The 27769-nt window shown below is 43.6% G+C and overlaps 1 protein-coding gene across 1 annotated transcript; it reads left to right on the forward strand.

Moving 5' to 3' along the window:
• Window positions 1-3366: 3366 nt before the first annotated feature.
• PAQR9 (progestin and adipoQ receptor family member 9) lies at window positions 3367-6132 on the forward strand. Its single transcript, XM_065942821.1, has 2 exons — window positions 3367-3474; window positions 3840-6132. Exons 1-2 carry the CDS (start codon window positions 3472-3474, stop codon window positions 5127-5129), a joined length of 1293 nt encoding a protein of 430 aa, XP_065798893.1. The 5' UTR covers window positions 3367-3471; the 3' UTR covers window positions 5130-6132.
• The last annotated feature ends 21637 nt before the right edge of the window (window positions 6133-27769 follow it).

A 27769-nucleotide genomic window follows, 5' to 3' on the forward strand; every position in this document is an offset into this window, starting at 1 on the left:
AGGCATTACTTTGCCAACAAAGGTCTATCTAGTCAAGGCCATGGTTTTTGCAGTAGTCATGTGAGAGTTGGACTATAAGGAAAGCTGAGCATCAAAGAATTAATGCTTTTGAACTGTGGTGTTGGAGAAGACTCTTGAGAGTCCCTTGGACTGCAAGGAGATCCAACCAGTCCATCCTAAAGGAAATCAGTCCTGAATATTCATTGGAAGAATTGATACTGAAGCTGAAACTCCAATACTTTGGCCACCTGATGCAAGGAACTGACTCATTGGAAAAGACCCTTATGCTGGGAAAGATTGAAGGTGGGAGAAGAAGGGGACAACAGAGGATGAGAAGGTTGGATGGCATCACCAACTCGATGGACATGAGCTTGAGTAGGCTCCGTGAGTTGGTGACAGACAGGGAAGCCTGGGGTGCTGCTGTCCATGGGGTCGCAAAGAGTCAGACACAACTGAGTGACTGAACTGAACTGAACATCTTATTGTCATGGAGAGAAACACAAATAAACCTACAGTTGATCTTTAAGAACATCAGAGCAAACCACAAGGACAAAATCCATTTGTTCTGCTTGCTACAATTTCTACAAATGACTGCATTTGGCAGCCAGGACCCATTAGTAACCAAAGGTACATAGTCTCCGCAGAACTGCGAAAAATACACTTGTAACCTTGGTTTGACAAGATTTCAATGGGAAGAACTAGCTGGTTTCTGCCTCTAAATGATGGCATTGACTTTCCAATGTAATACGGGTAACTTTTCTCTATCAGGAACTCCGTAATCAGTTCTAGTTACCTTAGAGATGCCTTATCTCCCAGTTCACCTTCTGGGAATGGCACGCAGCCCACTGTTTCTCTCTGTTTAGCCAAGCCCAGGGGACGGGACTGTGATTCTCACTGCCAAGAGGCAGTTATTTTACTGGAGCTAAAATAAACTACAAAAGCCAGCCATTGTAGGGTTTGGGAAACAAGGTTTTATATCTCAAAAACCTTAAGGAAAATTAATTCTATAGATTGGTAGTAATAAAAAATCATATTGCTGGTTCCTTTTTTTTTTTTAATAAGTTAGATGAATTGTGGTGTTTCCTTAGTTCCTTTTGACTTGGCTTTGTCAGGGAATAGTCAGGACACCTGTCTTGCCTGGCATTGGAGAGCTTTCAGGAAAACCACTTCAAAACTGCAGCAGATTCTGTGCCTTGTGCGGGAGGGCAGTTACATGAAAAAAGAGAAAAGCAGAAATTGCAAAGACTTTCTGAAAGATTTATAAGAATGTTACGATGGATTTTTCGACTTTATAAAATACAGAGTGCTTTAAAGAATGCCATCTTTTATCATAGCCAGTCTCATCCCACGAACATAAAGATAAATGTTATTTCATCTAATCAGTTTCTTTCACATTTATTTACAGTCAATTCCATTGTTTCACTTGATGTGAACTTTCTATTATATTCTCCCCTATTATGTAAGTGAGCTGATTATGCAACCAAGAGGTCGGTAAATATGGGAATTATTATTATACGATCAACATTTTTTACAGCTCAGGTTGTTTGTGGAGTAACAAAGAGAAGAGAAAAAAACTCTTTGTTTTCCAGTCTGCCCTGGATTCAGTTTTATCATTCCTAAGTTAGATTTATAAATGCCTGAAGCTTAATCTCTTTTACAAATTAGCCTGGATCCTTAGTTCAAATGTGAAAGGACATTAGGTTTTGCTTTAAAACAAGGCTATTGACAGTAGCAAAACAAAATACTAAAACAAGATACAGTTAACTACAGCAAAATCTCATTTATTTAAAACCCATCAATAAAGAATTTTTGATAGTTCAGAAAGGCACAAGACCCAAGTGCACCTTTGGCCTAATTGTGTAAGAGCTTGCTAAAGCAGTTACTAATAGGGGGAAAAAAAAAATTTTTTTTTTGAAAGAGAAGGCTGAAACTTGTTTCTGATACCTTTAAGTAATTTTAGATGTTTACAATACTGAATGATTTCCTAGTTAAAATAATTCTTATCCATAACTTAAGTCCCCTGAGCCACCACTAAGTAAACCTTCCTTGACCTACTTAAAGGATTTGTTAGTGAAGAAAGCGGCCTTTCATTTATGAAATGAAAATAGTTGAGCAAATCAGGTTGTTGGATGTTCTGCTTTAAGTACATAAGGTCCAGAAGCAGTTTGCAGGGTTCATAACCCCCTTCTGCCAACTAGGCCCATTATTTACCCTTGTGGTGCTTCCACTTCCTTATCTGTAAAATGGGAAAAATAATAATACCTAAATTATTTTTAAAACTGTAAAGCACTTAGAACAATGCTTGGCTCCTTAAATGTTAGCCTCTATTGTCATGACACTATACAGCAGGTCAGTGATGCAAGTTGGACTCAGTCACACCCCCAGGGTATCTCTAAGGGAAACTTCCTAGAAACGACAAAACATTTTACAGGAGGCAGGTTTTTTAGTCCCTCTTTTCACAAGGCCCAAGGGCATATTATCACAGCGCAGTGCATCACAACCGTTTTCCATTCTTCAGTCTTCCTTTCTTCTGGCCTCCAGCCACTCAACCTAGCCTGCCAGGTACATCTGCTAAATTATGCATAAAGCTTTTTCCAAGCCACCCCTCCCAATCTCCACGAATTCATCTCCGTTCTCTTTTCAATTCGGGCTAGAACGCACCTCCTCCCTGAGGTCTTGCGTCATCAACATCCCCACTTATAATCAGCCCTTGACTCGGGCACAGCTCTGCTTGGGAATCCCTTCTTAATAAATTTCTCAGATCATTACAGGCTTTCCGGATCCCCTAGTCTTCATCTGAATTTTTTCATTAAAATGCTGAGTTTGAGCAGCCCGCCCTGAGTTGTAGGACTCTGGGCTTCAAACAAGATTCCTAGTTAAAGACACAGGAGCACGGGTGGGCTGCGACCCCCGAGGGCTGGTGATCACGACCATAGGCCAGTTTAGAGGGCCGTTCGTTTGAATCGGACAAGGACGAAAGGAGGTTGGTGACGCACCTGAATCAGTCCGCTAGACGAAAGGAGATAAAGTAACGCTTGCCATGGTGCTAAGAGTGAGGACGGCGCGCGCGCACGCATGCACACACACACACACGTCAAGAGAGGAGCGGTCCCAGGTATGACAACGACACGGCCTGATCCAGACGCGGCCTCTAAGCCCCCGGATTGCCCGAGCGCCCCCGCCCGCCTCCGAGATTACGGTCGGCGCATCCCTGCGCCCTGCCCCGGCTCGGACTCGCCCGCCGCTCTCCTCCCACCCTCTTTCCCCGCTTCCGCGGCCGCAGCTCCCCGCCCCCCGCGAACGCGGCTCCCCAGTGTCCTCTCGAACGCCCGCGTGGCTGTCGGGTTTCGAATCCCGAAGCCGACCCTCGCCCTCGGTGCGGGCCGCCGAGTCGCTGGCGCAGCCTTTGGCCCCCGCATCAATCATTAACCGGCCAGCTCGGGCTTCGGCGACCCGAGGAGCGGGGGAGGGATGGTACGGAACTCGAGACCGGGGACAACTCTATCCCCCGAGGCGGCCGCGAAACACTAGCCGGGAGGCCCCCGCCCTCCCTCGGTGCGCCCGTCCCTCCCTCCCTCCAGCGCCTCCGCTCCCCCCATCCCCGCCTCCCGAGCCGGGGGCGGCGGCGGCTGCGCCCGCACCGCGCGATGCCCAGTCACCGCAGCAGCGCCGCCGCCGCCGCCGCAGTCAGTCGCGCCGCCGCCGCTGCCGCAGCGCGGGCGGCCGCGAGCCGGTAGCGGGGAGCCGGGCGAAGGGGCCGCCGTGCCCCGCGCGCTCCTGCCGGTTGGTACGCGGCTTGGAGATCGATGATTATTTGTATTTATTTCTTTATTTTTTAGGAACGGTTGTTCAGAGGCTCCGGTCTTCTTCTGAATCTGCAGCGACGCCCCCGGCGCGCGCACAAAGGCTCCGACGGCGGCCGGCGGGGACTGGCGAGCGCGCAGGAGCCGGCGCCAGAGGTCGCCGGTGCGCGTCCTAGCCAAGCCGCGGGCACCATGCCGCGGCGCCTGCAGCCCCGGAGCGCGGGCACAAAGGGCCCGCCTGGCACGACCGCGGCGGCTGCGGAGGCCGCCTCGCGTCCCCACGCCTTGGCCTCCGGGGACTCTCCGGCGTCCGCCAAGCCGCTGCTGCGCTGGGACGAGGTGCCCGACGACTTTGTGGAGTGCTTCATCCTGTCCGGCTACCGGCGGCTGCCGTGCACGGCGCAGGAGTGCCTGGCCTCGGTGCTGAAGCCCACCAATGAGACGCTCAACTTCTGGACGCACTTCATCCCGCTGCTGCTGTTCCTGAGCAAGTTCTGCCGCCTCTTCTTCCTGAGCGGCCGCGACGTGCCCTTCCACCACCCGTGGCTGCTGCCGCTGTGGTGCTACGCGTCGGGCGTGCTGCTGACCTTCGCCATGAGCTGCACGGCGCACGTGTTCAGCTGCCTGTCGCTACGCCTGCGCGCCGCCTTCTTCTACCTGGACTACGCGTCCATCAGCTACTACGGCTTCGGCAGCACCGTGGCCTACTATTACTACCTGCTGCCAGGCCTGAGCTTGTTGGACGCGCGGGTGATGACCCCATACGTGCAGCAGCGCCTGGGCTGGCACGTGGACTGCACGGGCCTCATCGCCGCCTACCGCGCGCTCGTGCTGCCCGTGGCCTTCGTGCTGGCGGTGGCCTGCACCGTGGCCTGCTGCAAGAGCCGCACCGACTGGTGCTCTTACCCGTTCGCGCTGCGCACCTTCGTCTTCGTCATGCCGCTGAGCATGGCCTGCCCCATCATGCTGGAGAGCTGGCTCTTTGACCTGCGCGGGGAGAACCCCACGCTCTTCGTGCACTTCTACCGCCGCTACTTCTGGCTGGTGGTGGCTGCCTTCTTCAACGTGAGCAAGATCCCCGAGCGCATCCAGCCGGGCCTCTTCGACATCATCGGCCACAGCCACCAGCTCTTCCACATTTTCACTTTCCTCAGCATCTACGATCAGGTGTATTACGTGGAGGAGGGCCTGCGCCAGTTCCTCAAGGAGCCACCAGACGCGCCCACCTTCCTGGGCACCGTGGGCTACATGCTGCTGCTGGTTGTCTGCCTGGGGCTGGTCATCAAGAAGTTCCTCAACAACGCCGAATTCTGCAGTAAAAAGTGAGCCTCCTCCTTGGGGGAGGCTGCCGGCTCGCCCACCAGTTTGTTGGGAGTTTCTGTTGGTTTGTTTTGAAGTTTTGTCGTGTTTCCTTCTTTGCTTGAGGAAGGTGCTGCGAAACCACAGGGGGAAAGTCCAGCAAGGCAGGAGTGTCTCAGCGCACCTGGGGCTTTGGAAGAGGGAGGTGGGCAAGCGGGAGGGATAGGGCAGCTGGTTCTTGTCCTTGGAGAAAATTCAGATGGTGTCTGTGGCATCAGGGATTCTTCTAAGGCAGCGAATAAAACCCCCACTAAAACCCCAAACGGTTCGATTTTCCAGTCGTCTTCTCTGCCAGAGGTAATAGCAAGTGACCCTTGTGAGGTCAGGCATGGAGTAAAGAGGGTAAGTAGACGAAATCCCTGGGTACTTCCATTTGGTTCTGAGGAATGCTTGGATTTGTCTAGGAATAGACCTTTGTAGAAAATCAGCACAGAGACACAAACCCAGGGTTTAGCCTGCTAGAAAATGCATGGACTGTGAACACATGTTAATTATTTCAAAATGTTTTCTCAGATGTTATTTAAATAGTAATATATACAATGGTTTTTCATAATTTATCAAAGCCTGTTATCTGCACTGAATTTTCTTGTTGTGTAGTTTTGAATTTTGCAGCCCTTCTGCATTGCATACACTTGAACTGGACATCAGGGCAAGCTGCTCGAGAGTTCTCAGCTACTTTTTTTACACAGTATTTTTTGGAGACCTGTGTGTGTCTTGATACAACTGTGAATTATTCTACCGTAGGGACTCTGGTTAAACTATTGAGAGGAAGCTAAATGGTTTGTATAGATCCCAGATTCCTGTTTACTTTAATGTATTCCATAAAACCCACCTGATTTTTTTTTTTTTTGGCTTTGTTTTTAATCTTATTCTCTCCTTCTCTACTGATTTAAATTGCCACTGGAATAAATGTGCCTTTTGAAGCAATGCCCAAATGACTGGTCCTCAAAAATGTCAATGGTTTCTTACATGGGGAGAGCAGTAGGAGTAAGCTTTTCTTACTTGATTGCAAATCAAGGTTTAACATTCCACTCAGGAGGGAAGGCAGATGGTGCTGGTTGTTTTTGGTAGGACTGAAAGTTGCTTACCAGGACATGCAGAACAAGGAGAAGAAACCAACCCACTACTCTAGCTATGGTTCCTAATGTAGTCACTGGAGAACGTGACTGTGCCCATCTATCCTTGCTTAAAATTAAAATCATGGTATTCAGGAATAAATTTGGCAGTTGTGTTATGAAAAATCAGGAGTATGTTATTTGAGTTGTAGTTTAAGCTAAATAAGATGACCTTTGCCTAGTTAAGCACTGAAGTCTCATTTGGGTCCAGACTGTGGAAATGAATGGCAGTCACCCTAAGTCTTTGAAAAATTTGGGAAACACATTCCTGAGATCCTGTCTGACAACCACACTGGCCAGTGTTACTTAAGATAGTTCTCCTAAATGCTATCCTGGTCCTGAAATGGCAACTCTAGATTAACACAAACGAGTGAGGTGATTTAAATGCTTATCACACTTCTGACAATTCCTTTTGGTGAAGAGCCAAGTAAGTCATTGAATGGGGAAGTCTTGACTTCGCGGTACAATTTAGATCAAGCACAGAAGGTCGATGAACACTTACCTCAGCACTGGTAGGCTGGCGCTCCTGCCAAGACTGCTGTTTTTGTTTATGCTTTTAATCGCTACTGTGTTTGTAAACAGAGAGGTTCGGCACAACTCCCTTGAGGAACCAATATCCTTGTGTGTTAACTGCACACAGACGTAAACTTCACGTCTGTCCGCATTTGACTTAGGACCTCTTAATGGGATCATGAACACACTTTGCAAGTCTGCTGATAGGGGTCAGTGTCTCATCTTTGGCAAAGTGCAAGGAGATTCCTGTTAGGTTACATTACAGTGACTGAGTTGTGCCTGCCACGGATGTTAATACTCAGCTGTAACTTCATTCGGAACGTGTGCTCAAGGACAGTTGTGGAAATCAGGCTATTTCTGCAGGCAGACTCATTTGCATGTCATTGCTGTGTCTTCTAGAACCCCAAAGAATGTTGGTTTAGAAGCTGGATGAACAGGTTGAGAAGTATTTTGGGTCTTCCTGGTCAAATAGCGACCTCCTTTTTCAGAAGAAACTTTCTAGAGACAGACTTCTAAAAAATGTCTATGAGTTTGAGAAATTAAGCCCGTATCTGTTGTTTTCAATTTTTGTTGGCGATCTTCCAGGTTCTCAAACAAAATTCTCTTCTTGCCCTGTGTCTTTGTCCTTAAGCAGAGGCCACTTAAGGATAAAATTATACCCATATCATTTTCAAGTGATTATGATGCATGAGCTCAGTAAGATGACACACTTTCCCCGGAAGGTTTCTGCGGGGTAAAGTCTCACTTCGTTCCCTTTGTCTCTTCCATCCTGCACTTTCCCTTTCCTGCTCCATCTTGGTTTTTTGGACAAAGGACATTCTGGTGGAAAACAGTGGTTTGGCTTTACTTTGTATTCCAATAGGTACCCTATACACTACATAAGACCAAGGAATGATTTGTGAAACTATATATGTTATTTGCTAGATGATATCAGATTTCAGTCAAGGTAAAAGATGATTTTTGAGAATCAGCAAATATTTGCTCAGTCTCCACATTTGCATGGAACTCTCCAGGTGTATTACATATTTCAGGGATAATATGGCAATCACAATATAATTGCTTGTAAAATATTTTTTCACGTAAGATGTTTTTTCACACTCTCCATGTTGCTACGTCCTTTAAAATTCAGTCTTAGTTTATAGTGTTCAGCTGTTTGAAATGTAGCACAAATGATAAGTCATTGCACTTATCTCTGTGCAACCTATTTCAGCAGTAGAATTTTGAACCCTATTATGTAATGCATTTTATTTTTACTTGTTAGTCATGATCTCGGTGACATCTCAAGGAGCAGTCACGCCTGGGAAATGAGGGTGTTTGACTTGCATGCCTGTCACCCCCGTGGGTTGGTCTCTGAAGCTGACGCAGGCTGACTTAATTGGCCAGGTTGGAGGGCGTCCCCTTCTTTCCTGTCACTCTTGTATCTGCACCTTCAGGTGAAGAGGGTGACCTTCCCAGAGAGAGGAAGTGAGTTCTTCAGTCATGTCATGAGTGGCTTGTAAAAATAAACGTGATCTTTCCCCCTGGCCATATAACTTTCTATAAATAGCCCGGGAAGAAAGTGTGGGGCTTCACAGCTGGCCAGAGTGGCCTTCCCATGTTTCCATTCATAAATCCTGCCTGTAAGTGATTGCAGTCAAAACCCGTTTCACCTAATTCATCTTACTGCTTCAGGGGAATCATTCTGAAGAATGCAAAGTCTGGGGATGGAGATGATTTTTATAACTTTTTCTGATTTGGTGCTGAATCTGAGAGCTAACAGCAATAACAAGCAGGGATTTTAATCTTCAGATCTCTTCACAACTTGATTTAATATGCACAAAACTCTAGTAGGAGAAAGATACTGAAGGGGTTATCTCCATTTCAGGGTTATACCATTGGTCCCCCAAGGTGACATAATTAGAATGTGGGGATGGTTGTGTGCTCAATTATGTTTACTAATTCACATGGCTACGATGCCTGGCCAAGCACATTGACACTAACTGGATATATGTTTTTTCCTCCTTTAATTCATTACCTTATAATGACAAAACAGCAAGGTTAGAGATGGCTGTCCTTGAATTTGGGCTTCCCAGGTGGCACTAGTGGTAAAGAACTTGCCTGCCAATACAGGAGATGTAGGAGACACAAGTTCAATCCCTGGGTCAGGAAGATCCTCTGAAGCGGGGCAGGGCAACCCACACCAGTATTCTTGCCTGGAGAATCCCACAGACAGAGGAGCCTGGCTGAGTATCGTCCATAAGGGTGCAGAGCTGCACTCGACTGAAGCTACTTCACAGGCACACATCCTTGAATTTAGATTATGATGTTGTAAACAGCATATTATTATTAACCACTTAAGTAGTTAAGTGGTTTTGTCCTCTTGAGTTGTTCTTCACCTATTGAAGTCTGCCGTTGCTAACTTCATTCTGTAAGAGTCCTGTGAGCCGATTTTCAGTTTTTTGTTCATGTAATGCCTTCAGTGATCATTGAGCACCTTCTGCATGTAAGATGCTGGGCCAGGAACAATCCATATCATTACAGCCATTATCCTCTGCTGGTGGAACAGAGGTAGGAACACTGGGGAAAAACCCTCTGACCAGGGACCCAGCTCTAACCTTGGCCATAAGCACAATGTCCTAAGCCACTGTCTGGTTCTTTTCTCCTGTTAGTCTAAGAACAATGCATAGAATCTTATTTCAATTAACATCTTAATTTACCCACAATTGATTTCTTTCTTTCTTCTTTCTGTAGTTTTCTTCCTTCCTTCCTTCCTTTTCTTCCTTTCTGAGTCTAGGTCTGTGTGAATATTATAGGTAAAAATAACTAGAAAGTTTAATGTATAATCCAGGTGAAGGGAGAGCAGGCATATGCACAAAGAACTGAAAAATTTGTCATCACTACTAACTAATAAAGGTAGTTAATAAATAACAATCACTTTTGGGTTCATAGTGTTCATATCACTATGAAGTAAGATTCATCCAAAGTGCCTAGACTGTGATATTATTAAGTGTGCATTTCATAGATAGTGTAATTAAATTTTTTTAATGTGAACTTAAATGCTTATATCTCCAAAGATTAGCTAAGATTAACTGACGTACTTTAGCTTTTCCCCTTCTTTAGGTATGTTGTAACCTATGTACCTTATTTCAGAAAAAAATTAACCTGGAGAAAGGTATCTAGAAAAAAATATCAGATGTGAGAAAGCTAGGAAGAAGGCATGGGAAAGGAAGAATGAGGAAGATTCGATTCACACAGTCAGAATGGGACAAGTTTAATTACGAACAATTTTGCCTGAGTTTTACATTTTGTCCCTAGAAAAGCATGTGCGTTCCCAGGGCGTTCGTGCTCATATAGGCAGATGAAGAATTCTGTTTGTCAGTCTGACCACATCCTGTAGGTTTTGACCTGAGCACAAGCGCCTCGGTATGTTTTGAGTAGCACATGTGCGGGGCTTCGTGTCTTTAATTTGTCTCCATAAAATTAGGACATAAGGCGGAAAGGCATGAGGGGATAGCACCAGCCAATTTTTAATCACCTTTTGAATCATTTTCTTGAAGGACTGCCAATACTCTCTGACATATATCTCCTGACAGAAAGCGAATGGGTCTAGACACACCGAAAAAGGAAACAATCATTGGTGGAAGCTGAGGACTGCGGTACTGTGTTGTGATGGTCTGCATGTCTTCCTACTGAAGACTTTATTCCTTCAATATTATGAATAACTATTTCCTACTTGTGAAAATAGATGTCCACTCTTCTTAGTCACTATTCCAAAAGCCAATGCAAATTTTTATCCTCATTAGAAAAAGGACAAATGGATTGCATTTCTGGTTTGCAGATTTCTAACCAGTTTGTGGACTTTTTGTTCCCAAATAGCTTCTTCAGAGTCTATCAGTGAGTTGCAGAATTAGAGTACTTATTTATAGGTCACAGGCCAAGAATGCTTATTTGGCTGTTAATTGTGGCAGGATGTGACTTTTTAAAGCTCTGAACACATACCTAGATGCAACAGAAATGCTCACATATTGACTATTTCACTCACTGTAACACAGCTTTGGGTTTGAGCTTTTGAAAATGTTTCCAATGTACTATACTTCTAAATGCAGAAGCTTCTAAAGCTTCTAAATGCACGACTTTAATATTTTTTGTTCTTGAACAATCTCTGAAAGCTGTTCCAAACTAGGCATTTCTTGAATGTGTAACATTATTCTCGAAAGTGTAAAAGTGGCTGGCCACCTTTCTCATGCCTTATACTCCACCTAAAATATGCAATAAGCAGGAGTTGGGGGTGGGGGGTGTCTTTGGATGGTTTTTAAACCATTCTGAAGAAACAGCCCTTCTCCTCACAGCTCACCACAACCTTGAGAAAGGACCCCGTGTAAATAACCCTTGTTTCCAGATGAAGAACAGGGACACATTGATTTTATTTCTTCTTTTAGGTCAATCTCTAGTTAGATAGCATGATCTGTTTGTAGTATGCTGGATGCAAAAATGAAAATTTTTAGAGAAGTATTCTAATTTTATATTTAAATGTTTATAATAGCAATTTGTTTGTAAAAACTGGCCTTAGCACACAGATGAGAACCAGCGCTTTTTGGAAAGCCTCATCTTTGTCCTGGGAATTTAATCACCTGGAGCTCTTACCCAAATGATAAAGACCTAGGAGGTCTTGAAACATGTAAATAGTGTATAGTTTAAAGATGGATAAAAATCATTTTCTAAAAAAGAAGAAAACAGGTCAGCTATGTTATAGGTGTGTCACCAGGCTGCATTTAAGTCTTTTCAAAATTCTATGATAGTTAGAAATGTCATTAAATGCACTCTTCCAGCAAGGCTGAGCACAGACGGTCTACTTTTCTACCAGGTTTGTTTCCTTTTATGGAGGCTATGAGCAAAACTAAGCAACTGAGTACCAAGGCAATACAGAAATGAGGTCCAGTTCACTTTGATGAGGGTTCAATCATAAACATAGTAGGCTTGTGGATAACATAACCAGGAAAATGTGCAGCCCTGGACACTCCACTCCTGGTTTCTCTGGAGCAGAAAGAAGAATAAAGCCTCATGCCATCCAGGAAAAGGCTCTATTTCAGGGATAGGGGAGGATACCATGCCCACTCTTCTCTCTAAATAAAGCACGTGCTAGCTCTGAGTTCTGTCCATTTCAGCCTTCTCCCAGACTGTGTCCACCACCCTCAAAGCCTTCACTTGCCATAAACTCAGCCTTGAAGACAAAAGGTTTCTAAGAGGGTTCCATGTGTATTTAGGCCTTCTCAAACCATCTGCCTTAGGAGGTTCATCCATTTCTAAAGTAAGGATTTAAGTACAATGACTGCACTCAGATTTACAAGGATACACAACCAACAGGTTCCCATTTGCAGTCATTAATTGAAGGGCCGTAAACATTTTCCCCGCTTCAGGTCAGAGGCAGAGAAGGGATTTACCAGTGACCAACCAGAGACCTCCTTGTGTCAGTATTTTTTAAGTTCATTTAATGGTGTTAATGGAGGAAGGGGAGAGTAAAGGAAAATGCAGGCATGAAAAAAGACACTGAATGTTTTTCCACTGCTTGTTAAATTAATTCTTCTTAGGCAACCTTAAGTCCAGTCACCACCTACATCCTAAAGAACTGTGTTTAGCTAGCTGGCGAGGCTTTATCAGGGTGTGTGAACAGGTATTACAGTATGGTTTCAAATCATTGGTGAATTCTCCCAGAAAAGCATTGTTTAATCATAATCCCATATGACCTGATACATTAAGCAAAAATAGTCCATAGAAATAGCTATCACTTGGTCAGTTCTGTGCATGTAGCTAAACAAAAATCATGAGTCATGTCTGTTGTATAATTTGCCATGATTTCAGTTTCTTGAGACATTTGTTCCCTATGGTCTTGAATATGAAAATTTGTATAAATAACTATGCATTTTTTGCTGAAAAACAAATGTATGAATTAAGAATAAATTATTTGTAAGCATCATGTTTAGGACTGCATTTGTACATTCTCTGTATGTTCAGAAGACAACCTTCAGCAAACATTCCTAAATTCATAGCATGTATGACACTAATATAGAGAAGGAAATGGTAACCCACTCCAGGATTCTTGCCTGGAAAATCCCATGGATGCAGGAGCCTGCTGGGCTATAGTCCATGGGGTTGCGAGAGTCAGCCACAACTTAGCAACTGAACAATGATGATAACACTAATAAACATAAGAAAAGACATTGTCCTTTTTATAGAAATGAACAGGCAGAATGGGAAAATGGAAGTTTGTCCTGAAAAAGCATTCTTAGTATATTATTTTTTTTTAACTAAAAGATTTGTTTATTTATTTATTTTGGCTGCACCGGGTCTCAGTTGCAGCATGTGGTATCTTTTAGTTGTGGCATTTGAAGTCTTCATTGCAGCATGTGGTGTCTAGTTCCCTGACCAGGGATTGAACCTCGGCCCCCTGCACTGGGAACACAGATGTCACTGGACTACCCGGGATGTCACCTTTAGTGTATTACAATTTGAGTTAGATGAAAAAATTCACAAGTTATTTTGAAGCCTTATTGTCTAAGAAAATATATAATCCAAGTAATGAAGCTTTTCCCTACGCCTCACTATTTTTCAAGAGCACATGGACTTCTATGCCAATACAACCTGTCCCAGAACCCTGTGATGTGTTTAACTTTGCATCATCCCCATCCCAAATAATACTAGCAAGGGAGACCCAACTTCAGTTCTCAAGCTCTGAGATTGCAAAGTCCTTAAATTATGTTGACTCTTGTTTCAGGTAGGGGTTTTTGGTTATTAGAAAATCCTCTTCTCAGTACTGAGGGATTCCCAGAATGCACAAAGCTGACCACCCAGACCTCAAGAAGGACAAAGAACAGACAAAGCTCAAGATCCCAGCTGGGAAGTCCTGCCCCCAGCCAGTGGCTCTTCAGGGAGAGAGAGCCAACTTCAGCTGCTTTCTGGCCCTGTTGTATCTATTCCCAATTCACATTCCTGGAAGGGAGAATCTGATTGGCTTAACAGCCCAGGTCACGTGGACTCTTCTAAGGTAATAGGGTAGAAGTGTTTTTGGTTTACAGCCCTTTCCAGAACTGCAAGGAGGGGAAAGTTTAGTTTCCCAAAGGAAGGGTGATGGGCAGATAAAAACAACAGCTGCCCACCTCATCACCCGTCCCCTTGGCCATCTGGTGCACAGGCATACCTCTGTAATCCTAACTCTCAGGGAGCATGAGGACAAGGAAAATGGGAGACTGAAGGTTTGGGCTGACGGGCACCGTGTAAAGCACTTGTCCAAGCTGAGTGTCTTACCCATGCAGGCTTCCTATTCAAGTTCTGAAGCAGCTGGTTACAGAAGGAAGGAGGAAAATATATGCCAGCAGCCCCAAATGGTAGCAACCACAGCCCAGCACATGGCTGGCTAGCCTACCCTCTTCTTTCCATGTACGCTTGGCTTATGTAATACAACTGCGTAATCTAAGTGTGCTTGCCCCCTTTCCCAAAATCCGCCCCAAGTCCTGGCTTAGAACTGCAGCTGGCTTCCAGCACCCAGGATCTCCATGTGATATGAATGCCTCTCAGCGATTCATTCAGCTACACCTTGACTAACTGTAGGCAGAGAAGAATTGGATCACTGAGAGGCAAACTCGCACTCACAGTGTCACACCACTTCTAATAACATACTGTCCCACCAATACCTGACAGTCATCACCTCCCAGGATGTAGGAAGGCCAGGCCCTCCATGAGCTGCTTGTGGGTTCCTCAGGTTCCATGTGCTGGGAGGAGCTCTGAATGCCTTGCTCCAAGACCACTCTATTTTTGCTGTTCAATACCTCTTGGGCCAGGGCTTCCTAGGTGGCACTAGTGGTAAAGAGCCAGGCTGCCAATGCAGAACATGCAAGAGACATGGGTTTGATCCCTGGGTAGGGAAGATCCCCTGGAGGAGGGCATGGCAACCCATTCCAGTATTCTTGCCTGGAGAATCCCATGGACAGAGGAGCCTGGCAGGCTACAGTCCACAGGGCTGCAAAGAGTCAGGCATGACTGAAGTGACTTAGCATGCATGCATGCATCTCTTGGGCCTGTGCCAGATATCTGCCTGTTTGCCTACAGACCCATTTCCCCATCCTTCCACTTGTTTGTTCTGTGATTCTATGCCCCCTTCCCTCTGGTTTTTGTTAGGTTCTGCCAAGAGAAGAAGAAATGGTGGGAGATTGGATAGAAGGAAGAAGGCAGGTATTTTTCATCTTCCCTCTCCACTCTTTCTTCGTGGTTCTAATTTTTTTTTTCCTTTTTTTTTTTTTTTTAAGTTGGAGGCCAATCACTTCACAACATTTCAGTGGGTTTTATCATACATTGACACGAATCAGCCATGGAGTTACGTGCATTCCCCATCCCGATCCCCCCTCCCACCTCCCTCTCCACCCGATTCCTCTGGGTCCTCCCAGTGCACCAGGCCCGAGCACTCGTCTCATGCATCCCACCTGGGCTGGTGATCTGTTTCACTGTAGATAATATACATGCTGTTCTTTCAAAACATCCCACCCTCACCTTCTCCCGTGGTTCTAATTTTTTCTGAAATCCTAAACCCTGACTGCTGGTAGCAGTCCAAGTGTAACCCTGAGGGAAACCAGAATAAGAACAAAGCCAGCACATGGAGTGAGCCTGAATAGAGTAAATCACAAAGGGAGCCTTGATCAACCTAAGCCTGAAACCTACACAATTTTTAACTTTTCCTTTTAAGCTAAGACATTACCTTCATTATATACCCAGTTTAAGTTGTATTTACTGTATGTAATCAGAAACAGTTATATATGGATAGGATTTGCACAGCTCCCATCCCACCTTCACTCAGCCAGTCCAGCATTTTAGGATCTGTATCTTGCTATTTTGTTCAGTTGCTCAGTCATGTCCGACTCTTTATGATCCATGAACTGTAGCACGCCAGGCTTCCCTGTCCTTCACCATCTCCTGGAGTCCTTCACCACCTCTAAGATACATCTATATCTTAGATATTTGAAATATGTCATTCTTAATGTACAGATTTCCATATAAGGGCTCAGGGCTGCTCAGGGCTACCCACCTGTTCTCCATTGCAGGTATTTCATTTCTTTGATCCTCCTACTTCCACTGTCTCCTCAGATTTCTCATCATACCCCTTTCCATCTCTTTAAGAACCACACTCCATCTATTGCACATTATTCTTCTGTATGTTCAATGACTTCTACTTGATAGGATTCTCCTCATAACATTTTAAAATGTGCTACTAGTTTCTCCCATCTTCTAAAAAAAGAGTCACCCTCTTCCCCCTATGTCACACTCTGACAGACACCCCACTCTTCTCCTTCACAGCCAGGCTTTTTGCAAGAGTGGTGTACACTTGTCTTTGTTTTCATACCTCCCACTCGCTCCTTCACCCACTGCATTCTGGCTTCATTAATCTCGCTAGAATGGTTCTTACAAGATTTCCAACCACCTCTTTATTAACTTGTGGACATTTCTTAGATCCTCTTTTCCATTCCCTTCTGCCGAAACTCTTCCCTCAGCCTCTGAGACCCATACTCCCTGGGTTTCCTCCTACCTCTCTCCTACTCTTTCACAATCATTTCCTTTGCTAACTTCTCTTCCCCTATTGCTATCTGATGTCAATTTTCTCAAAGTGTGAATGCAGACCATCCACAACACTATACTTTAAGGTATACTGTTTAGCAGCTTGAGCCTGCCACTTCCTGTGAGCTCTCTGAATCACAGCAGAGACATTGTGATTCTTATTCCAGAAAGCTCAACTTGGAGCCTACTCCTCCAATCCTTCCAGAAAGCTCAACTTTGAACCTACTCCTCCAATCCTTCCAGTGGGTGTCTAAGACAACCTATGCCTCTTAACAAATCCCCTTCAGCCCCAACTGTTGAGTGGATTCTGTTGTCTGAAATTGATTCCAAACTAATAAACTAGTTATGCAGAAAAATATGGTGATCAGGACTGCTGTAAATAGCTCTTTATTCCCCAAACGATTCATTAGCAAGTAGCCAGTTAGGCCCCTCCAGCTGTCCCTCACCAGATGGTCATTACCGAAATCAGACTGTGGCTCAGATCATGAACTCCTTATTGCCAAAGTCAGACTTAAATTGAAGAATGTACGGAAAACCATTAGACAATTCAGGTATGGCCTAAATCAAATCCCTTACAGTTATACAGTGGAAATGACAAATAGATTCAAGGGATTAGATCTGATAGACAGAGTGCCTGAAGAAGTTTCTTGAAGGAGTTTCATGACTTTGTAAAGGAGGCAGTGATCAAGACCATCCTCAAGAAAAAGAAATGCAAAAGGGCAAAATGGTTGTCTGAGGAGGACTTACAAATAGCTGAGAAAAGAAGAGAAGCTAAAGGCAAAGGAGAAAAGAAAAGATATACCCATTTGAATGCAGAGTTCCAAAGAATAGCAAGGAGAGATAAGAAAGCTTTCCTCCGAGATCAGTGCAAACAAATAGAGGAAAATAATAGAATGGGAAAGACTAGAGATCTCGTCAAGAAAATTAGAGATACCAAGGAGACATTTCATGCAAAGATAGGCTCAATAAAGAACAGAAATGGTAGGGACCTAATGGAAGCAGAAGATATTAAGAAGAGGTGGCAAGAAAACACAGAATTATACAGAAAAGATCTTCATGACCCAGATAACCATGATGGCGTGATCACTCACCTAGAGCCAGACATCCAGGAATGCAAAGTTGAGCGGGCCTTAGGAAGCATCACTATGAACAAAGCTAGTGGAGGTGACAGAATTCCAGTTGAGCTATTTCAAATCCTAAAAGATAATGCTGTGAAAGTGGTGCCAGCAATACGCCAGCAAATTTGGAAAACTCAGCAGTGGCCACAGGACTGGAAAAGGTCAGTTTTCATTACAATCCCTAAGAAAGGCAATGCCCAAGAATGTTCAAACTACTGCACAACTGCACTCATCTCACACGCTAGCAAAGTAATGCTCAAAATTCTCCAAGTCAGGCTTCAACAGTACGTGAACCGAGAACTTCCAGATGTTCAAGCTAGTTTTAGAAAAGGCAGAGGAACCAGAGATCAAATTGCCAACATCCACTGGACATCAAAAAAGTAAGAGAGTTCCAGAAAAACATCTACTTCTGCTTTATTGACTATGCCAAAGCCTTTGTGTGGATCACAACAAACTGGAAGATTCTTCAAGAGATGGGAATACCAGACCACCTGACCTGCCTCCTAAGAAATCTATATGCATCCCTGAAATTAAAAGATGCTTGCTCCTTGGGAGAAAAGCTATGACCAACCTAGACAGTATATTCAAAAGCATAGGCACTACTTTGCTAACAAAGGTGCGTCTAGTCAAAGCTGTGGTTTTTCCAGTAGTCATGTATGGATGTGAGAGATGGATTATAAAGAAAGCTGAGTGCCAAAGAATTGATACTTTTGAACTGTGGTGTTGGAGAAGACTCTTGAGAGTCCCTTGGACTGCAAGGAGATCTAATCAGTTCATCCTAAAGAAAATCAGTCCTGAATATCCATTGGAAGGACTGATGCTGAAGCTGAAACTCCATTATTTGGCCACCTGATGCGAAGAACTGACTCATCTGAAAAGACCCTTATGCTGGTAAAGATTGAAGGTGGGAGGAGAAGGGGACGACAGAGGCTGAGATGGTCGGATGGCATCATCAAATCAACGGACATGAGTTTGAGCAAGCTCTGGGAGTTGGTGATGGACGGGAAAGCCTGGTGTGCTGCTATCCATGAGGTCACAAACTGAATTAGGCCCCTGATTTTTCACCTTTAACTCTCCTTGGAAGGTGAAGCAGATTCTGAATCAGGCAAGAGAGAGAAATCTCTTCAAAGACATTGGTTCTGTTTCAAAGGAAAAAAGGAACATTAGGAAGAGAATTACCTAAGATTTCTTTCCTTCAATGTTGAGTCTAAAAAGACGAAGGGAGATATAACATGGATACTTAGAACACAAAATCAAGTGAAAGAAGTCTAAAATAACACAACCCAATAAATAATGTGACATTCCTATGTGTCAGCATAGTTTATATATTTTCATATTGAGAACCAGTCCCTAAGAAACAAACATCCATTACGTATAAAGAATGTACAAAATTATAACATTAGAAAGGAATTTCAAGAATCTCCAATCTAAAAAATTAATTGTGGTCCTCCTACACAGTGGAAGGGGCTTTCTTAGTGGCTTAGCAATAAAAAAAAAAATCTGCTTGCAAAGCAGGAGACTTGGGTTCGACTCCTCGGTTGAGAAAATACCCAGGAGAAGGAAATGGCAACTAGTCTAGTAGTCTTGCCTGGGAAATCCCATAGACAAAGAAGCCTGGTGGACTACAGTCCATGGGGTCACAAAAGAGTTGGACCCAATTTAGCACTAAAAACAAGAGTCCCAGTGGAAGGCCATCAGAAGTGAACCAGAACTTGAGCCGTTGCTTGGTTTTCTCTTTTTCTCAGTTTCCTTCTATCCTTGCAATGCACCCCCTGCTCCTTTTACCCTAAATTTCCTTTTAGGAGGAATCCATCCCACTCACTTTTGGGGGAGTGCTCTCCCTGACTGTGAAGTGTGGGGCATGTGACCTACAGCAAGCCTGCAAGCCCAGAGCATCTCTGGACTCTGTACTTGTCATAACTTGTCTGCATATGACTCCATGTGATTCTGTGAGCCACCCAGAGCCTTCAGTAAATTACTTCTTTTATTCTTCTTATTTTTTTCCTCCTTAAGTTAGCCAGAAAATTTCCATTTCCTTCAACTAAAGAATATTGACTGAGGACTTCAGTTTCTGGTCTGGCATATAAGAAGCTTACAAACTCTCACTCCATCCTAACAGCAACTAAAACTCGGAAGACACCCAGAAGATCGCCAATTCTTCTTGGATCAACTAGAGAAGTGAGATTACAGAGCAAATCACTGTCCTCAAAATTAGACACCCAGACAGAATTACAACTTGCCATGTTAGGAATCCACAGAAATCCAACAAAAACCTCTGTAGGGTGAAATACTGGCTTCCTTTTCCTGATGCATATCATGTCTAGCTTTAAATAAAAATCTACAAGGCTAATAAAAGGTCAAACTATAGTTTGAAGAGACAGAGCAACCAACAGAACTAGACTCAGGGCAGGGTCGTTGGGATTATCAGACTAAGAATTTAGAACAACAATGCTAGAGACTCTAATGGAATAAGTAGACAACACGCAAAAACAGAGGGCTCCCCTCAGAGCTCAGCTGATAAATCATCTGCCTGCAATGCAGGAGACCCCAGGTTCAGTTCCTGGGTCGGGAGATCCCCTGGAGAAGGAAATGGCAAACCACTCCAGTATTCTTGCCTGGAGAATCCCATGGACAGAGGAACCTGGAGGACTGCAGTCCAGGATAGATTGCTACAGTACAATCTCTCTGGGATCACAAGAACTGGACATGACTTAGCGACTAAACCACCACCACCATGCAAAAACAAAGAGATTGCAAACAAAGAGATGGAAATTCTAAAAAAGAATAAAAAATAAATGCTGAAAGTAAAAAACATGGTGATAGAAATGAAGAATTCCCTCGATGGACTCACTAGTAGACTAGACACTGTTCAAGAAAGAATCAAGGAACTTGAGGACACATCAAGGAACTAGAGAATACATCAGAAGAAACTTCCCAAATTGAAAAGTAAAGAGAAAAAAGACTGGGGAAAGAATGGAACAGAATGAACAAGAATGGTGGGACAATTACAAAAGATGTAACATGCTCAATCGGAAGACCGGAGAGAAAAGAAAGTTACAGAGCATAGCAACTGATGCAACACCTACTCAAAATCTGTGCAAAGGGAATTCTACACATAGATATGACAACACTTTAAAAAAAATTTTTTTTGGAGTATAGTTGATTTATGGTGCTATGTTAGTTTCAGGTGTACAGTTTATATTTATATATGTATGTGTGTGAATATATATATATATTCTTTTTCCTTATAGGTTATTACAAAATATTGAGTATCATTCTCTGTACTGTATAGTAGACCCTTGGAATCTTTTATACATATACATATATCCTCTCTTTTTTGGGCCTTCCCCGGTAGCTCAGCTGGTAAAGAATCCACCTGCAATGCAGGAGACTCTGGTTCAATTCCTGGGTCAGGAAGATCCCCTGGAGAAGGGAAAGACTACCTACTCCAGTATTCTTGGGCTTTCCTGGTGGCTCAGCTGGTGAAGAATCTGCCTGCAATGTGGGAGACTTGGGTTCGATCCCTGGGTGGGGAAGATCCCCTGGAGAAGGGAAAGGCTACCCACTCCAGTGTTCTGGCCTGGAGAACTCCATGGACTGCAGTCTATGGGGTCCTGAAGAGTAGGATACGACTGAGTGGCTTTCATTTTTCTCTTTTTTAGATTATTTTCCCATATAGGTCATTGCAGAGTATTGAGCAGAGTTCCCTGTGCTATCTGGCAGGACATTTTTAATTTTCTATTTTATGTATAGTAGTGTTTATATGTCAACCTTAATCTCTCAGTTCATCCCTCCCCCCACCTTCCCTGCTGGGTACCATAAGCTGTTTTCTATATCTGTGACTCTATTTCTATTGTGAATATAAGTCAATTTGTACCATTTTTTAAGATTCCATATACAAGCAATATTATATGACATTTGTTTTTCTCTAACTTACCTCACTCAGTATGACAATCTCTAGGTCCATCCATGTTGCTGCAAATGGCATTTTGTTTGTTTGTTTGTTTTGTTTTAATAGCTGAGTGATGACATGACTTTTGAAGGATCTGTAAGTAGTTTCTTTCCTTTCTGAGGAGTCCACTCTCAGTTTCTGATCTCCAGTGCTTTTTTTCAAGAGCTGAAGGAATTCCTAAAATAAGGTAGGATTTAAGAAATTTGGGGACCTTTGCAGATAGAGTAATAAGGACTTCTTAAAAAATCATAGGATTAATAAAAGATGTCCCATATTTTGCCTGCAGACATAATTTCTGTCTTTCCTACCTTGAGCCTATACAATGGTGAAAAATATATGTAGAAAACTGAGAGGTAGGGAGAAGTCATGTGAGTGCCTAAATGTACTAAATGTAACTAAGAGCTGTGTTTTTATTAAAGGTGCTCTATAATCAGAGCAAGTGCTCTAATAAAGGTGCTCTAAGTAAGTTTTTACTGCTCTTAATTCAATGGATCACTGTATTCTTTCATCTTTACCCTGTATAAATCTGTTTTGGTGGTAATCAAAAATATCAGTTTAGAATTCTTTCATATTCTTATTTTAGTTACACAAAAATTTCAAAAACTGCAAAAAAGAAATGCATTCAAGGAAACGAATATTTCTACAGATATATGCATATAATACACCAACCATAAGAAGATTGTGATCCTATCTTTTGTATAAAGAAAAAGATGGATGTCCTCATTTTCTCTTGTTTTGGTTTGATTTTTTGGTTTTCATTTGAATTTTTGTTTTGGGTTATGGTGTTTTCTTTTTGTTACTTTTAGATCCTAGGAAAAGGTCAAACATAAAAAATGACAGATATGAAATTCTATTAGAAGCCCCTCATTTTGACCTCTGATGTTATCTATGTCTTGTCACTTGTAAAGCTTGTTCTTTTATAGGCATCTAGTTATCACAGGAACATAGGAAATCCAGGGCAAGTGGTATAAATCATGGCACCTGCCTTCAATGTTTTTATACACCTGGCATCCCTCTAAAATGAAGGTAAAGGGAGTACTTAAAGAGGAAACGTTGCGGACTTTTCTTAGCACAGGCGGCCTTTCCACACTCTCTTCCAGCTGACTGGCTCGCAGAGTCATTCCTGCCCCAGGGCCATCATTTGCTCCTTGGTGGCCGCGGCAGTCGCCTTGGAAGGATGAGTCACAGCTGTCCTGTGAGTCAGACTCGGATCTGGTGAAGATGAAGTTCTCGCTTTCTTTCTGGACATATAACAACCCGGGACGCATGCTGTGAATAGCAGGGTACTTTAAAAACTAACCTTTTCCTCCCTGTCCTCGCTGTTTAATGCCATCTGTAGTTCTGACACCTGTCAAGCCGCAGGGGTACTTGGGTCCACCCCTCCCTCCCAGCCCACCCCAAGCGCTGGTGACTATTCACAGCCCCTCCTAAGAGACCCCCAAGAGGAAACAGGTGCCCTGCAGTGAAACGAGGAGGCCACACCTGGAATCGCTGCCCAGGTGTTTGGGGGCATCTTAGCTCCCAGCCTGAAGGTTGGGGGTCTGGAACGCTTGTCCCACTGCCTCCGCTGCGGCCAGGGAGCTGGCTGGCTGCACATTCAGGCGACCTTGCGCTGTCGCAGTCTGAAGTTCCTGACAACCGGGAGGAGAAAGCTGAACGCACCCCCAGCCCCTCGCCCCGTCAGGTTGCGGGTGGGGGAGTGGGGATCCTGCCTCTCCAAAGACTGGTATCTAGAGAGCTCTAGACGCAAATACATACACCAAACTCAGACACGCTGGTCACTCCAGATGGCGAGAAGACCCCCGAGCGGTAAAGGTGCCCAGGAAGGCCACTCTCAGAACCGCAGCAGACGGAATGGACCCTGGAGATACGGAGGGGGAGGGGGCGGGATCGTCCCTCGCTGCATTTTTTCAGGAATTCCTGCAGGGCTGACGCGGGATCAGAAATACATTCCGAGGAGCCTAGGGAGGCAGGGCGCTCTCCGAGTGTGCGCCGGGAGTGGTTGCCCGGGGCAGGGGAGGGGGCGGCCGCGGCGCGTCGGGCGAGGGGCATAGCGCCCTGGGAAGCCCGGGAGCTGGGGGCTCGGGGCAAGTGGGTCCTACGAGGACGCAAGTGCTGGCGGTGGTGCTGGCCTGAGGATCGGGGAGGTTGGTGCCTCGGCCTGGGCCTGGAGGGGAGCCAGCAGGACCGTGGAATGGCGATGGGGTGCTGGGGACCCACACTTCAGGGCCCGGGAGGCCGCCGGAGAGCCCGCGATGGTACCTACCCGAAGCCTGCTCTATACTCCTGCCTCCTCTCACTGCATGCAGCTCCTGGCCTCTGGCATCTTCAGATCAGACTGGTCTGACTTCTCACGCCATGATCTTCTTTTCTTATCATCTTAGGACGATACTTGGCCCCTGTAGACCTTCATTTCCCCATCTATAAAATCGAGTTGGGAATATTCCTTATTTCATAGCAGTGTGAGAATTCAGTACATTTTAGCTAAGGTTATATTAGCTCAAACTCTTAAGAACTCATAACATCTCTGATCCATCAGGATCCTTGCGGGGTACATGTGCACTCTGGAAAAAACTGAAACTGAATTAACTTTCTAGATCAGTGCTAACAGAGATAAAACGCAAACCATATAGGTAATTTTCTAATAGCCACTTAAAAGGGTTAAAAAAAATCAGGTGAAATTAAATTTAGTGATATATTTGGTTTAACCCACTATATCCAAAATATTATCATTTCAACCTGTGGCATCAGCCACATTTCAAGAATTTCAGTTTCTCCTGTGCTGGACAGCAGAGCTCTGACTCCTTGTCACTATTTGGGTCTCAGCTCAAATGTCACCACCACCCTTGACTATGTAATGAGTGATCCCTGTTCCTCCCCACCCATAAATGCACATTCACCATGGCTTTACCTTGTTTTATTTTCTACATTATTTATCACCATGTGAAATTAACTTGTTTACTGTTTCCATCTCCCCATCATAACCTAAGTTTTGAATCCTCAGCACTCAGTACAGTGCCTAGCATATTGCAGGCAATGTTTAATACTTGCTGAATGTATGAGCTAATGAGTTAAATGACTGAATGTGGTAGTATCTACCTACCCTACAGACAGAACTACCCAGTTTTGACTAAGATCTCTCGGCATCATGGAAATTACTTTCTATTTGAAGAATATAGGCTGCATAGTACTTACAGGAATATGAAAACAGGCTTCTATAAGTTTGACAATTAATCAGGCAATGACAAGTGACTTAGCCACCACCATGTGCCTAAGTTATAAACTAACTCTCCCAACTGTGATGATATACATTTCAGATGTTCTTCAGCTGTCATTTATTCACTCTATAGATTATCTGAAAGTAATGCCAACTCAAAGATATAGGATTTTTAACAAGTTTTAAAAATAAAGATTAATATATAAAAATATTACACTGAGTCTAAATGGTGAAAAGCCAGTCTACTATGGAAGAGTTAACCTTCACTACAAAGAGAGTAGATAGCTTAAGAGTATGCGTGTCTACTCTGCTGAAACCATTCAAAATGAGAACTTTCTTGATAAAACTAACCATTTGGGTCATGGGTCAATAACAATGGTTAAAACCTACTTCTGGATAGGCAACCCAATTAAGGTAATAAATATGTTTGTGATACCAGTTCTAATTAACTCATTCACTGTTATAAATTGGTTTGTTAAACAGTGGTCTCTAAACCTAACTGCACTGTAGAACTGCCTATGGAGTTTCACAACAGAGATTCTAATTCAGGCATTCTGTTGGAGCTTTGCAACCTGTCATTAGAAAATTCTCTTGGTGTCTTCAGTCATCAGCCAGGTCTGGGAACCTCTGCAGAAGTGTCCAAATGTCACCAGAGGCCGATTAACCAGGACACGGAGGAGGCTCCATTTTCAAGGGCCTTCCATCTTCAGGTGTGCGTGTCCTCAGTCGTTCAGTCACGTCCAACTCTTCACGACCCATGAATTGCAGCCTACCAGGCTACTCTGTACGTGGAATTCTTTAGGCAAGAATACTGAAGTAGGTTGCCATTTCCTTATCCAGAGGAGGATATTCCAACCCAGGGATCAAACCCACATCTCCTGTGTCTCCTGCATTTGGCAGTGAATTCTTTGACACTGAATCACCTAGGAAGCCCCTTCATCTGCAGGGGTCCCTCCCAAAGCTTTGTATCTTATTTCTTATTTGTAATTTTACATTTTTTAAAAACAAGTTCCCCTTAAGCTAAAAAGATATACAAACTTTATTTATTATGTAACCTGGATGGGATCCTGAACTGAAAACAGTTTTATGCAGGACATTATTGACACAGTTGAATAAATTTGAAGTGGGGATTGGTGGTTAGAATAAAGCATTATATTACTGTTAAACTGCATCAATTTATTAATTTTACTGAGGTTACTTTAAAAAAAAGGGGGGCTTCCCTAGTGGCTCAGTGGTAAAGAATCTGCTTGCAATGCAGGACACTCAAGTTCAGTCCCTGAGTCACGAAAATGCCCTGGAGGAGGCGATGGCAACCCACTCCAGTATTCTTGCCTGGAAAATCCTATGGACAAAGGCCTGGCAGGATACAGTCCATGAGGTCACAGAGAGTTGAACACACCTTAGGAACTAAACAACAACTTAAGAAAATATCCTCTTAGTAAACGCAAATTGAAACATTTAAGTGATAAAAGGTTAAAAAAAAAACAGCCCCCCCCCCCCCAAAGGGTTCTCTCTTCATAAAACCTGGATCTGCTTTTGGCTGTAAACTATGCTGTCCCAGAACACTACAGTTACAGACCAAATCTGACCCTCAGCCTGTTTTGTGTTTTTTTTTTTTTACAGTCCATAAGAATGGCTATTACATTTTTAAAGGTTGAGAAAAATGAAAAGTAATACTTTATGATATGTCATGTGAAAAGTACATGAAATTCAAATTCCAGTATCTGTAGGTAAAGTTACATTGTTCACAGCCATGCTCATCCATTTATAAATTGTCTGTGACTGCTACACAGTAGAGTTGAGTAGTTGCAACAGAGATTGTGTGACCTGCAAAGCTTAAAATGTTTGCTATCTACTCCTCCAGAAAATGTTAGCCAACACTGATCTTATACCATTGAATGATTACATCATGGATACAACAGAAAATTGATTTGAAACAGTTACCTATTTAATGTCAAAAACATGATAGGGGAATTGTTTAACATAACTTATAAATACTCCCGATTGTTGAAAGATTTATTTTATGAAAATCTACAAATCACCAAAGAATTGATGCTTTCAAACTGTGGTGTTGGAGAAGACTCTTGAGAATCCCTTTCTGCAAGGAGATGAAACCAGTCAATCCTAAAGGAAATCAAACCTGAATATTCATTGGAAATTCTGGTGCTAAAGCTAAAATACTTTGGCCACCTGATGTGAAGAGCCAACTCATTAGAAAAGGCCCTGACACTGGGAAAGATTGAGGGCAGGAGGAGAAGGGGACAACAGAGGATGAGATGGTTGGATGGCATCACCGACTCAACATACATGAGTTTGAGCAAACTCCAGGAGATGGTGAAGGACAGGAGAGCCTGGCGTTCTTCAGTCCATGGGGTCACGGAGTTGGACACGACTTAGAAAATGAACAACACAAATTATTGCATTCAGATGTGAATAGCAAAGACTTTATAGAACTGTAGCATCTTGTTCAACATCATTTATAGTAAGCTGTGCTTGGACTACACGTTGGGAGTAATGTAATGTAAGACAGAAGAGTTTGTGAGATGATTCAGGATAGGATGATTATCAGTAAAATCTTCTCAGGTAGAAAATTATGGAAAAATCTTGGAAGATAGTTGCAAAACATGCGTGCAATGAATGATTAACTATCAAGCATAAAACATTATGCTCTGGGTTGTGGGAAAGTATAGTACAATGTTGCTAAAGTTATATTTCAAAGTTTAGCTCAGAGGTATATTATAAAATCAGTTAGCCCAGTACTTCCAACAAAGCTAAAAACATTTGTACAATAATGACTAGACAAATTGAGCAAGAACTGTGACAGATCATCAAATTCTGGCAGCAAAGAAGAGCAAAATATTGAGTTGGCTGTCCCTCTTCATAGACATCTGATGGAAACCTATGCAGAGTAGTGAGGACAGCTCTGAAGATCTGAGATGAAGGAGGTAATCTATCAAAGGACAGTCAGTATAGCAACCTGAGCTGGTGTGAATGCTGCTTGGCCAGGTTCTATAGATGTAACAGATTCCCGGGTCAGACAAACAACAGGTGGAAAACTAGACCAAAGGACAAATCAATTGGCAAGAATAGTCTGTGAAATGTCACTAGGTTGA

The sequence above is a fragment of the Muntiacus reevesi genome, chromosome 8 (assembly GCF_963930625.1).
Source record: "Muntiacus reevesi chromosome 8, mMunRee1.1, whole genome shotgun sequence".
NCBI lineage: Eukaryota > Metazoa > Chordata > Mammalia > Artiodactyla > Cervidae > Muntiacus > Muntiacus reevesi.